We start from the raw sequence: 15,227 nt of genomic DNA on the forward strand, positions 1-15,227 counted from the left end.
TTTAGAAAAACTGATCAATTAGTCCTACTCTTTTTTTTTTTTTTCTTCTATATTTTAATCATATACCAATCCACAGTAAGACATCACCTCCATCTCATGACTTTTTATTTTTCTGAGAAATCTCTCATGAGGGGCTTTTTAAACACCACCTAAAAATCCAAGTATACTGTCAATTGGCTCATCTTTATCCACTTGTTTATGTATAACTTTGAAGAATTGTAATAGGTTAGTAAGATAAACCTCCCTTTATTAAATCTTTGCTGGCTCTTCCACATTAAACCATGTGTATCTATATGAGTAATTTTATTCTTAACAATAGCTTCTACCATTTTACCCTACACTGACATCAGACTAACTAGACTCCATTTACTTGGGTCAACCTTGGAGCCTTTTTTAAAAACTGATATTCCACTTGCTACTCTTAGTCCTCAGAAATAGAAGGGATTTGAATGATAGGTTACAGATTTACCAGTAAATCTGCAGTTTCATATGTGAATTCTTTAGAACTCTGGGGAGAATGCCATCAGGACCTGATGATTTGCTACCATTTAGTTTCTGTTTACTCTAGTATCTCTTCTAAAGTCACACTGATTTTGATTCGGTTCCTCTGAAACATTCCGTACAGACATGGGTATCTCCCCACTTCTAATTTGGCAGCACTTATGTGCCTGCCTTCCTGTTTTCCTCATTTGGCACTACTTTACATTTTTTAAAAGATAACTTTTTGGCTTTGATAGTCTCTTTCGCAGCACTGTTTAGCCATGCTTCCATATTTAAAAAGAAAAAGTTCCTGTCCATTGGCAATTTTTCTTGCTGGTGCTATTATTAACCTCCCCTTTTTCATGGATGTCATCCCTTATTGCCACTTCATCCTGCTTGTTCTCAGAGAAATCTAGGTTTCTTACCTTGGACAGCAGGATATTCAGTTATACGTTTCTAGCCTCCTCCTCTTGGAGTTACTTTCTTCCTCTGTTATGTAGGACTGAGGAGGATCCTGCACAACTGCCACTAAACAGCAATTTCTGCACATGCCTTTGAAAAGCCACCTGGGCCTTCCCAGCATTATCTCAGAAATGTTCCACATTTGTGTCATCAGATGACATCACTCATTTGTGTGGCTGATTATCCTGCTTTCCAGTCAACACTCATTGCAAATAAGAAACTTATTTGGATCTGCTTTTGCATTATGTTTTTCCACAGAGAGATTTTCCCCTACTTGGTGGTGGTAATTGGATTGGAGAATGTATTGGTTCTAACAAAATCTGTGGTCTCAACACCTGTTGACCTTGAAGTAAAACTCCGGATTGCACAAGGTAAGAGATTGATTGCACAATTTTCTAAAGAGACATTTCTGCATATAAAGATTTACTTTACCTGCAGAAGTGCCTTTTATAATTACCTCCTCTATGTAGATGATATATTATAGTAAAGAAGAAATTAAAAGAGCAAGGAATACTTTTCTTAATGGAAATCACTTAGTGATACTTTCAAGGGTTGATAAAATATATATATATATATATATATATACACACACACAGTGAAAAACCACACACCTACAAGTTATTTAAATTAATTTTGGGCAATGTCAGATTGTATAGTCATGTCACCAGCTATATAATTTAAAAAAAAAAAAAAAGGGGGCGTTATCTGTGTACCCAGTAAGAGTATCCAAGCCCCAGGAAAAAAGATCTGTGTAAAATAATGCCTAGAAGCAAGCTTTTGGACTTCTAATAGAACTAGTGTACTAACAATTAAATGCTGCGTTTCAAAAATCCACTCACATGAGGCAAGTGGATTTTCATTAATGATCAGCAGGTCACCATACACACATACATGTGGTGATGTCGTCCAACACTGCTGACACACAACACTTTTCCAGACCTTTGTAGTGAAACCTTCCCCCCCCCCCCCCCCCCTCTGTTTATCCAGCCATCACTGGCCATCATAAGACCTGCTACAGATGTCTGAGTGAGGCTCATGATGTATCCCACTGCAGCTTCTGCTTCAGGATTTTGCAAAGGGCTATAAAGTTTCTCATTGGCAAGAAGTTAAGAAGTCTGACTCCACTGGGCCTGTGCCGAAAGCAGTGATGATGCATAAGGATTATAGAGCTGCACCAACCACTGGAGGTGTAGAGCTGCTGAAGAAGGCATCAACCTCTTTAGTACCAAAGCCTATAGATAGGCCCAAAGAATAAAACCGCTCTCATTCTCTCAGCTCTTGCTGAGTATCAGATTCTAAGCACTCAATCTCAGAGCCAAGGAGAAATGATGCTGAAGGCCCATCAAAGAACTACATCTGTGCTGATCTCCTTGAGAAGATCAAGAGAAGGGGAGGATTATTAAGTGTGCATTCCCATCTCCACAGCAACTGCACATGGAGAGAAGTGCTGTCTCCCATTTAATACACTCAGTATACTGGTTTCCAGAGGTTTAGATTCATGCTTTTAGGATACCTTGAAAGTCCTTCTGAGTCCCACCAACTCTTTGGATCAGCTGTCTTCAAGAAGGAGCTTTGGAGGCAAGGGATTGAACTGGTCATTCTGTGCACAGAGTTCCGTTTGGAGTATTGAGCAATCCGCCTGGTGAAGCATCTTACCAGACCTACATGGTTCATTACCTGCATACTATTTTGGAAAGGGCATAGGGATTCATTGCATGTCTTCCTAAGAAGAATCATGATGAATTTTTTTCACTGTTAGCTGAGAGCAAGAAGGGCAAAAATCATCTTATTCATCATTTGATACTTTTGAGACTGCATTTATCATGCCAGCTGAGGCTTGAGCTCTTGGACTGCTGTTAAGTTGGCACAGCTGTTAGCAGCTGAATCACCGTGGCTGAAGTCTTCCACCTAGCCAACCACCTCCCCCTTGGGTTGAGCCCGCAGGTTCTGGTGGCCCAAGCTGAGGTCAAGACAGAATCGATGTCCAGTCCAGGGTCGAGGCAGGCTGAGAGCAAGGCAGAGACAGTCTGGTCTGGGATCAAGGCAGGCTGAGAGCAGATTCAAACAGGGATAATCCAGGGTAGATCAGAGAGAGAGAGGAACAAGGACCAAACAGACTCTGAGGCAAAACCAGGAGAGGAGCAGAAAGAACTGGAAACAGACTGGAACAGTCAGGGAGAAGCAGAGAAATGCTGGCAAGTAGCACTGCTGAAGACAAGCAGGAGACCTGTTGTGAAGGCATTGGGTGGTAGTTCTGAGCTTCCTTTATAGTAGGGAGGAAGTGATGTCATCTGGGCATGTTCCAAACAGCAAGGCCTATAAGAAGGGCTCAGAATCTGCAGGAAATTCAGCCATTTTCTTGGGATGCTGCATGATGCCAGAGACAATTCAGACTAAAGGTAAGGGGCATAACACATTGACAACTCTGCAGTGGCTGTAGATGCATGCAGATGCTCATGCCTGTTGGCATCTAACTTACATGAAGGCAAGCAGAAAAGGCTTGCTGACATGCCTTGTACTGGATAGGATGTCTTTGGAGATAGTTAAGCAGATTGTTGAAGTCTTCAGCGACCATCGTTTGATACTTCAGGCTCTCTAGTACTGCCTCTGAGACGACCTCTGCACCCAGGAGGCTAGGAGGCAGTTTTTCCACTTGAGAAAGTGCTTCCAAGGTCCGAATTATCATAGTGACAGAGCTTCAGGCCTTGCTGCTATGAAGGCAGAAACTCAGACCCACACCACTACCCAGTCAAAACTAGGCATGGGTTTTTGATCAGATTCAGAGTCTATAGCCAGCACACTGGTTTCCTTTTTGGAGAAAATCCCTGTCAAAGGGAAGCTTAGGTTTCGAGCAGATTGTTGGGCCATAATAAACTTTGATCGAAGGTGTCATTTGGATTATGTTGGAAAACTAAAGATTGCATCTTTTGGAAATTCTACAGGATTGCCTCCAAGGAGAATATTAACTCTCCTATTGTACCTGGAATTACTAAATTTGGAGATCTCTTCCATTTTTCAGGCCAAAACATTTGAACTTGTTCCATCACAAGAGAAAGGGTGGAAGTTTTATTTCAGATACTTCCTGCTCCTGAAGAAAATTAGGATGCTGTCTCACCTTAAACTTAGAGATCTTGAACAAATATTTAAAAATGGAAAAGTTCAAGGTGTTTGCCCTGGGTCCTTATTATCCTCTCCTAAATGAGGGAGACAGGCTGTGTTCTCTGAATGTAAAGAATGCTTATACCCATACAGAGATATATCCTGGTCACAGGAAGTCTCTACAATCCATTGTAGTACTGCACACCTCCAGTATTGCATACTGCCTTTTGGCCCTGTATCAGTTGTGCAGATGTTTACCATGTTCGACTGTCATTGCATTTTTTGCAAAATAGTGATGCATATGTTTTCCTATCTAGATGACTGACAATTCAAGGGTACCTCATAGGCAGCAATGATTAATCCATGTGCTACAAAATTTGGGTACTGCAGTTGCTAGAGTTTGTTATAAATGAACCCAGTTGAAATTCATGGAGACTCTGCTAGACACAGCTTGAACCATGGCTTTCCTCCCTGCCAGCAGAATCACAGACTTAATATCTGTAGTGGAAGAAGTGAGGTGGAGTCAGCAACATTGGCTCAGGCTATTAGGCCTTATGGTTAAACAGCCTATATAATTCCCATGGCACATCTCCATATGATGGCCCAATGGAACCAAGCCTCAAAGGCTGTAGGATTATATTGTGTACTGGAGAAGCTCTAGTCTCACTGCTATGGTGGTTCTCTCGTTTAAATCTGGCCAAGAGCATATCCTTCCAAATTCAACCATACTCAATTGTATTACATAGAAACATAGAAATGACGGCAGAAGAAGACCAAACGGCCCATCCAGTCTGCCCAGCAAGCTTCACTCATTTTTTCTCTCATACTTATCTGTTTCTCTTAGCTCTTGGTTCTATTTCCCTTCCACCCCCACCATTAATGTGGAGAGCGGTGATGGAGCTGCATCCAAGTGAAATCTAGCTTGATTAGTTAGGGGTAGTAGGGGTAGTAACCGCCACAATAAGCAAGCTACACCCATGCTTATTTGTTTTTACCCAGACTATGTTATACAGCCCTAATTGGTTGTTTTTCTTCTCCCCTGCCGTTGAAGCAGGGAGCTATGCTGGATATGCGTGAAGTATCAGTTTTTCTTCTCCCCTGCCGTTGAAGCAGAGAGCTATGCTGGATATGCTGGATATGCATCGATATGCATCGAAAGTGAAGTATCAGGCACATTTGGTTTGGGTAGTAACCGCCGTAACAAGCCAGCTACTCCCCGCTTTGTGAGTGCGAATCCTTTTTTCTTCTCCCCTGCCGTTGAGGCTATGCTGGATATGCGTGAAGTATCAGTTTTTCTTTTCCCCTGCCGTTGAAGCAGAGAGCTATGCTGGAAATTCGTGATGTATCAGTCTTTCTCCCATGCCGTTGAAGCAGAGAACTATGCTGGATATGCATTGAAAGTGAAGTATCAGGCTTATTTGGTTTGGGGTAGTAACCGCCATAACAAGCCAGCTACTCCCGTCTTTGTGAGTGCAAATCCTTTTTTCCACATTTCCTCTTGCTGTTGAAGCTTAGAGTGATGTTGGAGTCACAGTAACCATGTGTATGTTTATTGAATAAGGGTATTGTCTCCAGGCAGTAGCCATCATTCTGGTGAGTCACCTACTCTTCATTGGCGGCCTCTTGACTTTATGGATCCACAGTGTTTATCCCATGCCCCTTTGAAGTCCTTCACAGTTCTGGTCTTCACCACTTCCTCCGGAAGGGCATTCCAGGCATCCACCACCCTCTCCGTGAAGAAATACTTCCTGACATTGGTTCTGAATCTTCCTCCCTGGAGCTTCAAATTAAACACAGATGTGTACAACCTAGGCTGTGGAATGTACATAGATGATCTGTTCAGGAGCAAATGATTTATATCAATCTTCTGGAGCTAAGGCCCATATACTACACACTCAGGATTTTCTGAAATCAGTTTGCCAGTCATATTGTCCTTGTCAAGACAAATACTGCTGCATGGTTGTTGTTAGGATCTAGAAAATTTGAACACATTTCCCCAGTTTTGTAAAACTTTCATTAGCTACCAGTGGAGGCCAGAATCAAATTCAAGATTTTGACCTTGGTTTTACATTATCCACATAGAGGCCTCCAGGAATATCTGACTAATTTATCAAAATATGTGCCTGTTCAGCTATTAATGTTATCCCAACTGCAGTTGTTAGATTATAGCATCTATTAGGATTAAATTGACTTTAACTTTTAACAGTACATTTAGCAACTATGATCCAGCACTATGGAACAAGTTGCCTCTGGTAGTTAAAGAAGAGCAAAATTACTTAACTAGGCTTTGACTTGTTTACAAAACTTAATTTACCCCGACCATTGAGTGAGCTTGACTGGTATGTACTCTGTTGTGTGGGAGTTATTGAATCTGCCTTACAAAGACAATTTTTAGGGTCATGGATGGGTAGACCGGTTTTAAATAGTTCATTATATTTCAAGAGATTTTGGTTTTATACATATGTTTTGATTATTTTATAGATTGTATGCCACCATGATGGAAACGCGAATGGCGGAAAATCAAATGTGGCTAAATAAATAAACCAAACACCTAGAGGCAAGTTAACCACAATAAATAACAAAGGATCTATAGCGGTACACAGAACCTATATAATTAAAAAAAATATATATAATTAATAATAAGAAAATAAAACAAAAAATAAAAAAAGATAAAAACTCAGAATAGATAGAAAAAAACCTAATTTAATATTGTTCTATAGGTTTATATAAATAGGTATTGTTAACAAATGAATACAATCATATAATTCAAATCATTTGATCCAAAACATCTAACATGACTGTTTTGACTAAATGTCTGCATCAGGGGTAATTTATATTTGCAAATCCTTTCTTGTTCTAATCAAAACATCATAAAAAAATAATAAATATACCTATATCATCAGCCTAAAAATATTTAAAAAAAATATAAACCACATACATAAAAGAGCAGACAATGTCAAAGAAATGGACAGCTTTAAGATACATCATGCTAACTTCCTCTGAAAGGTGACATCACATCAACAATCCAGAGGTCTATATATAAAGAGGTTAAGTCTGGGAAATTAGATGGCTTTCTTACAAATAAGGAAATTCATTTTCTTAAGATCAACAATCCAGTGATTTCAACTATATATGTCCTTCCTAAAATGCATAAATCTTTGGACGATCTACCAGGTCACATTATATAGCTGCTTGAATACCTTCTGCATATCTCAGATTTAAAACCAAGTCTTAGGTTGGTGCAGCTAGCACATACCATTGTTATATAGAAGGAAACCAATATCTGCATAATCTTTAGTTGTAAGATTTATTTAGGATTTGCTTCATTTGAAGCCTCCCATCATGAGCCTCACACATATTAAGACTGTAAAAGAGCTGTTGCTTTCTATTTGGACTAAATCTCATAGAAAGTCTACCCAGCTCTTTTTTTTTGATCCCTAGTTGGCTTGGGATTACTGTCTCAAAGAGAATCCTGACCGCGTGAATAACAAATTGCATATCCTTTGCTTATGCCCAAGTTGGTTTGCCTTAGTAAAGCATGTTAATGTTTACAGTGTTGGAGCTATGGCTGCATCAGTGGCCCATCTGAGATCAACCTCTGTCGAAGACATATGCAAGACTGTGATATGAACTTCTGTTCAGACATTCATATCGCACTCTTGTTTTGAGACCCTCGACACAGTAGCAGATTTGGACAGTATGTTCTCCTGTGTCTCTTTGAGGGTCCATTTTTATTTTGAGTTATCGTCTTGTTGAAAAAACAGAGTTTAAATCCCATCAAAATCAGTTTTTCTGCCCTAGTCATGGTTTTTGGTTTCCTCCTTTTTTGGTAAGGACAGCCCTAAGCTAGGGAGTCCCATCATTGTATCTTCAGTGAACTGTTTGTCTTTTAGAGAAAACAAAGTTGTTTAATTGTAATGGGTGTTCTTTGAAGACAGCAATTCACTAGTCCTACAAACCCTTTGTCCTTCCCTTTTGGAGTTGACCTGAGTAGCTTAATTTCAGAGCTGAGGCACATGGTAACTCGTGCACATGCTCAGAAAGGTATTCAAGGCTTCTTTAGAAAGCTTTGGGAAATACATTCTGTGAGGGTGCCAACAGATGTTTTTCAGAGAACACCTGTTACAGGTAAGCAGCTTTTTCTCCACTGGTAAGATGGCCCCAAGCGAAGGAAGCATCATTTTCTTTATCTCCTGAAGTAGGTGGCAGTATAGTCTCTGGCCCTGATCCAAGGCCGGGAAAAGATAACAGTAGAGGTGTCTTTACCCTGATCAGGAGTCCAAGAGGAGGGAATATTGAGTCCAGATGGAAGCAGGAGAGGAGAGTGTGAGGACTGCATCTGGGTGGAATGGGAGTGAAAGTAAACAAGCTGCAATGGGAACAAAGAAGGGGTAGTGCACTTGCCAGAGAATAAATGTTATCACCATATATTCTTGCTGCCCCTGCCCAAATCAAATTGTTGGGGGCAGGAGACAGGAGTACATGGTGAGTGCATTTTGCCCTGGTGAGTAAGTTGTGGAGGAATTTTACAGTCCTTGGTTAGGTGACTCTTATTTATTTATTTATTTATTTATTTATTTAATGGTTTTATATACTGTTTTACCAACATTAAATGCCGACCAAAGCGGTTTACAATACTTTGAAACATCTGATATATCTGTGCTTTCTCTCTGTCTTCCTAGGTCTGAGCAATGAGAGTTGGTCTATTATGAAGAACATGGCCACAGAACTTGGCATAATTCTGATTGGTTATTTCACGCTGGTACCTGCCATCCAGGTATTTAGTGGGCAGGGGGAGGATCATGTAATCAAACTGGAGATGTTCGGTGAAGTATAGTTTCTGTCCATGAAGTCATATCTATGTGTGAGCTTTCCCATTACAGTTGACATAAGTTGACTTGAGTTGGGTGAGAGTGTTTGTGAGTGGAAAAGTAGGAAATAAATCACCCATCACTCTTTGCAGTATTCCATCTCAGTGCCATATTCCTATCAGCATGCCTTGCCCACATTTATTCCTTTCAACGATCCAACGATCTATTCTAACAGTTCTTTTCATAGTATTTACTTATTTGTATACTGTCATTCCATATTCAAATCACGTCTGGTTTTTCCCTTCCTTGGACTTGTGATCTGTTGTTTTTGGTTTTCAAATGCAGTTTGCCTTTGGTCATGTTTATAATTTGCACCCTTCAGTTAAAAGCACTATATAAATATCAATTCAAAATGCAGGAAATATCACAGACTTCTATTAGGATGAATATAATAGAGAAGGTAATGTGAATTGTGATTTTGCAGCATTTGTGTCACAATGGTAGGGAGAAAAGCTGTAATCACAGTAAATCTCTTTTCTATATTCTTTTACAAAAATAAGAAAAACATAGTGAAATTCTTGTTTCTTAATTCTTTATTTATCAATTTTTAAAAATAATACATACAAGTATCACTTGCATAAGAATTACAGAATGTTGCATAAGACAAATGAATTCAGTAAACATCAACTTAGGTATAAATTGTTTACAATAAACTGTATATCATGAAGAAAAATAAGAAAAGCATTATATTCATACTGAGCAGCTCGAATGCAATATACCAATTGAAATATAAGGTTTCTCCCCATTTTATTTACTTACTGCCTGTTCCTCTTTCCCCAACAGTGTTCTAAGATGATCAGGGTTATTGAACTGATAATTCTGTCCTTTGAGTTTCACAAGGCATCTACAAGGATATTTTAACAAGAATTGCCCCCCAGCATCTATTACATTTTTCCTCAATACTAAGAATCTTTTCCTCCTTGTTTGTGTGGATCTAGCCAGATCCGGATAAATCCAGATCTTTTGCCCATAAAATAGTTTTTCTCTATTTCTAAGGAAATACTTTAAAGTATTCTCTTTGTCAGTGATAAACGCAAAGGTAACCAGCATTGTACCTCTATTATCAATTTGAATTTCTTCTTGTGACTTCATTAAGAATTCTGATAAATTTAAAGAAGGTTCTACCTCAGTTTTTTGCTCATTTAGGCCCTTATTTGTAATCTCCTGATCATTTAAGCCTTTTCCACCATCTTTAGTTGTTACCTTCATATTTACAAAAAAGGCTTTCGTTATAGTTGGTAAACATTGTTCAGGCAGTTTTAATACCTGAAGAACATATGACCTAAATAATTCTACTGGGCTAATTTTCTCTATCTTAGGAAAATTGATGACCCGTAAATTCAAAGCTCTCGTAAAGTTCTCCAAACTTTCAATCTTTTTTTGAATTTCATCTTTGGCTTTAATTTGCAAATTTTGTATTTTTTCAACCTGATCCACCCTCTTTTCAATAGTGAGAATCTGTTTTTTTTGACCCTCTAATACATCAGAATTTTTCTTAACTATGATGTTTGTTTCTTGTACCACATCAGCCAATTTTAATATTGATGAATCAAGTTTAGCGATATAAGTCCAAAGAGTCTCCATAGTAATAGTACCAGGTTTCATCATTATTTTATGGGCACTCTTCTCCTTTTCTTGATTTAAATACAATGATTTCTGTTCCATATGTTCTCCATTTTTGGGTGTACTACCCTGATTGGGTGCAAACTCTTGTACTTCTCGGCTTTCCATCTCAGAGGATATAATAGACACTTGTAGTATGTCTTGTTTTTCTCTAATCTGTTGGGGAGTACTTGGTAGCTCTTGGGGTCTATCCCCATTTCTACCTGGTGGATTTGGTATCTCAGGCGCCCCCGGACTAAGTGTGATGTCATTCGCCATTAGGGGGAGTTTCCGCTCCATCTCTTCCCCTAAAGCGGCGCCCTCTACGGGGGAATTTTGGGGTGAATTTAACCACTCCGAAACAGTCCTCTGCATTGTATCTGTATTTGTACCAGTAGAAGGCTTTATTTTCGCCTTCCTCTTGGTATGAGGCATATTGAAATTAATAGAGGTAAATAGAGTCCCAATATAGGAGTGGTACCTTATTTAAGATCAATACTTTCCTTAGGAGGTTAGGAGGAGATAAAACAATCCTACCTGAGGGGGTAACATCGAAGATCACGATTTTCCAATGCTCAGGGGCTCAATATAACTTTCTTCTAAGTGGTCCGGCCAATCCAGCGAGTCCGGTCGAAGCCGGTCAAAGCCGCGCGCGCCATCGGCAGCTACGCGCCGAAGGGGAGCCGCTTTTACCTCCTCTTCCGGCTCCACCTATTGACGTCTCCTCAGCTGATTGGGTACTCCTCCGTCGGGGCAGTATGGCGTCTACCCCCGGGTTTTCCCCTCGAAGCGAGCAGAAGGTAATGGCAAAAGTCCCAGGTAAATTAGAGGCAAATAGCACCTCGAGGAAAAGATGTTTCTCTCTCTCCGCCTCCAGTAAAATTCTTAAAATAGCTTCATGATTAGAAAAATAAATAGTGCAGCCTCTCATCAAGAATGTGCATACAGGAGTCCATGCCTAGGAGGGAAGGGTTAGGATGGCCATTATAACTGGCGATTCAGTCGTTAGAAATGTGGCTAGCTGGGTGACTGGTGGGCATGAGAACCGCTTGGTAACTTACTTGCCTGCCTGGTGCGAAGGTGGCAGACCTCGTGCATCTCATAGATAGGATTTTAGAAATTGCTGCGGAGGAGCCAGCTGTTATGGTACATGTGGGTATCAATGACAGGATGATTCAGGAGTGAGATTCTGGAGGCTAGATTTAAGATTGTAGGTAGATACTGAAATCTAAGACTTCCAGAATAGTAATCTCAGAAATACTCCCTGTTTCATGCACAGGATTCCAGAGGCAAGCAGAAATCCAGAGTCTCAATGCCTGAATGAGATGATGGTGCAGGGAAGAGGACTTTAGATTTGTTAGGAACTGGACAATGTTTTGGGGAAGTGGGAACCTATTCCGCAAGGATGGGCTCCACCTTAACCAGAGTGGAACTTGGCTGCTGACGCTAACATTTAAAAAGGCGAAGGAGCTTTTAAACTAGAACATGAAGGAAAGCATGGTTCGGAGGGAAGTATCTTCAAAGGATACTGGCAAACCAGGGACCTCATTTACTAAGCATTTTTTTCATAGATACAGAATGGGAAAAAGCTTTAGTAAATCAGGCCCCAAATAAAAGTTAGAATGTCTCAATAGAGAGATGGTTGTAAAAACTGAAAAAGCCCATACGTATGTAAATACAGAGCATGCAAATAAAAATAACACCAAGGAGGTCATGTGATGCGGTGAGCCGGGCAAGAAGGTCTTGCTGAGAATTGTGTGCCATCCCCCTGTTTTTCACAGATAGTTGTCATGCCTTGTCCATTATTACTTTTAAATGCTCCTACAAAGAGTTGAACATTTAATGGACAGATCTGTTCTTAGAGTAGATCAGGATTTGTTGGCAAAACCATTGGAAAAGAATAAGGAAAAAAGTAAAGAAATCTGGTTCTAAGATGGCCGATGCACAGACAGCTGCTCCAATTGGGTCCTTGGACGAAGCAACAATCCTTACTCTTACTAACTCAGTTAAGTGCACTGGATAGCAAATTTGAGCTGATAAATCTTGCATTGCTGAGCGAAAACTTCAAAACTGGATATTGGGAAACAAATGGACAAGGCGGTAGGCAGAATCTCCTCATTTAAAGATGTTAATACTACGCTGGTTGGGAAAGTCGCAACACTTGAAACTCAAATGGCTGAAAAGGAAGCTAAAATTGACAAAAGACGCATAACCTGCGTTTGGTTGGAATATCAGAAAGCATAACTGATGAAGATCTGAATGATTTGTTTGAAAACTGGCTGTTGCAGAGTTGAAACTCACCGAGCTGCAGGGCAAGGTAACAGTGGAGTGCGCACATAGGGTTGGGCCAGACCAGCAGCATACAAATTGTGCTGGCTTGTTTCTTGAATTTTGTATATAAAACGCAGATTCCCCAAGCCCTTCCACAAAGAAATTGAGTTAAATTTGAAAGTTGATAAAGTACTCCTGTTCCAAGATTTCTCCCTTTTGGTTTCCAGCAAAGCAAGCGCCGAGACTTTGCTTCTGTATGCAGAGAAAAGGTAAATCATAATGTGCAATTTATATTACAATATCTGGCTCAATTCAGAGATTGTGATCACACCAGTCCTAAAGCACCCAATTAAAAGGGGGGAATGGCTGCCCAGTAATACAGAAATTAATATCAGCCAAGGACCCAAATTCTAAGCTCAATAATGGTGTAAGTACACAATATAGTCTTATATATAGCAGACCTCATACAAGATATACGTATTTCATGCTAATTAGCATAAGTATACCGCAGTATAATCATTGGTCATATAGTGTCCAGAATTTTTTCAAGAATTTTCTTCTGCATACGTGAACATTAAAGCCCGTTGGCATATTGTGAGAAAAGTAACATTGCAAATTTTGCATAGCATTTCAAGCAAAGCACTTAGCTTAGTAGTTCCGAGGAGTAAGCAGAGACATGGAGGTGAGGACGTGCACGATGGCAAGCCCGACACGGACCGTGTTTCGGCTTCAAAAGCCTTCTTCAAGGGCAAATAGTATCTGCAAGTCAAACACATTATAAGTAAAAGAACATCACATCATGGATCATGCACATATAAATATTGTGTAGCAGTGGTACCAACGTGTAAGTGGAATGACAGCATCTTAAGCAGTGATATTGTTTCTCCTCTACCGGAGAGGATGCTCTCGCGCCATTTTTCAATGAACTGCAACCAATCAAAATTCAGGCTCCGCCCAGGAAATGACGCACATGGTTGCTAGGTGATTTACAACAAAGAATACCATTCAATAGCTGCATTGAGCCCTTCGGGTTCTACACATCGTAATTGAAATATCCAGCGCTGTTCCTTCAGATTGAGAAGTTTCTGAAGATCTCCTCCTCTCTTTGTGGGGAGAATACGGTCAATGACCCGCCATTTAAGGTCAGTGAATTGATGTTTGTTGTCGAGGCAATGCTGAACAATTGGTGCATTGATTTTGCCCGTATTCACACAACTGCGATGTTCAATTAGACGTGTCCTGATGTTACGTTTTGTTCTACCAACATAAATTTTAGTGCATGGGCAAACAATTATGTAAATCACATGAGTAGAAAGACAGGTCGAATGAAAATAAGCCTCATGGGTCATGCCTGCATTATCAGTCCAAAGGGGGCCATCCAGAGATTGTGCACACATTGAACATTTACCACAAGCCCAGTGGCCGGGAGGTTCATCAGAGCCGATAGGAGCATCAGTGTATGTCCGGGTTTGAGTCAGCAGATCCCGGAGGTTTTTGCCTCTGCTAAAAGCAATTAGTGGAAATTCAGAAAAAATTTGATGAATCTGAACAATATGCCAATGCTCTCGAAGGATCTTGACAATATCTTGAGATCTGGAAGAATAACGGATAGTGCATACCAGCGGGGGTTCTGATCGTACTTCAGTAGATTCCAGTAACAGCCATTCACGCTGTGCGTTAGAAGCTCTTTTTAAAGCTTTTTTGATTACAGACGGAGGGTAACCACGATGAAGTAATCGGGATGCCAAGTCTTGAGCTTGATAGGCAAACTCTACTTTATCAGAACAGAGTCGTCGGAGGCGCAAAAATTGGCCAATAGGAAGGCTTTTTTTTAAACTATAAGCGTGGAAACTCGAAAAGTGGAGTAATGTATTTCTGTCTGTAGGTTTTTTGTAAAGAGTAGTGACAAAATGGTCATTGTCTAATGAAATTAAGATGTCCAAAATGAAATACTTGAATGATGATATTGCATAGAAAAACAGAGATTGGGATCTAAAGTATTTAACCACTGTAAAAAATTGTTTAAATGAGTAACGTCACTGTGCCAAAGAAAAAATATATCGTCAATGTACCGAGTCCAATTGGAAATGTATGAAAAAATAGGAGCTGGATATAGTAGCTGTTCCTCGAAATTTGCCATGTACAGATTAGCTAAACTGGGGGCCATAGTGGCCCCCATCGCTGTTCCATGTGTCTGATTGTAGAAATGATCATTTTCCAAAAAATAATTGTTACACAAGGCAAATTCAGCCAAAGTGACCAAAAATGTAGTAGGAACCCGATGAGGTCTGGGACGGGTGTCCAAAAATATATTGTGTACTTACACCATTACACCATTATTGAGCTTAGAATTTGGGTCCTTGGCTGATATTAATTTCTCAATTCAGAGATTGGCATGATGGCAAGACACAATTTCTAGAGATTGAAACTGCTGTGAGAGAA

General features: G+C 40.0%; 1 protein-coding gene across 1 annotated transcript in view; it reads left to right on the top strand.

The window, feature by feature from the left end:
* The window catches only part of SCAP (SREBF chaperone), a 248,292-nt gene that overhangs the window by 119,098 nt on the left and 113,967 nt on the right, over nucleotides 1-15,227 (top strand). Inside the window, exons 9-10 of the mRNA XM_029588196.1 lie at nucleotides 1,201-1,313; nucleotides 8,724-8,818. Coding sequence (XP_029444056.1) covers nucleotides 1,201-1,313; nucleotides 8,724-8,818 — 208 coding nt within the window. The remainder of the gene's footprint in view (nucleotides 1-1,200; nucleotides 1,314-8,723; nucleotides 8,819-15,227) is intronic.

Source organism: Rhinatrema bivittatum, chromosome 2 (genome assembly GCF_901001135.1).
Source record: "Rhinatrema bivittatum chromosome 2, aRhiBiv1.1, whole genome shotgun sequence".
Classification (NCBI taxonomy): domain Eukaryota; kingdom Metazoa; phylum Chordata; class Amphibia; order Gymnophiona; family Rhinatrematidae; genus Rhinatrema; species Rhinatrema bivittatum.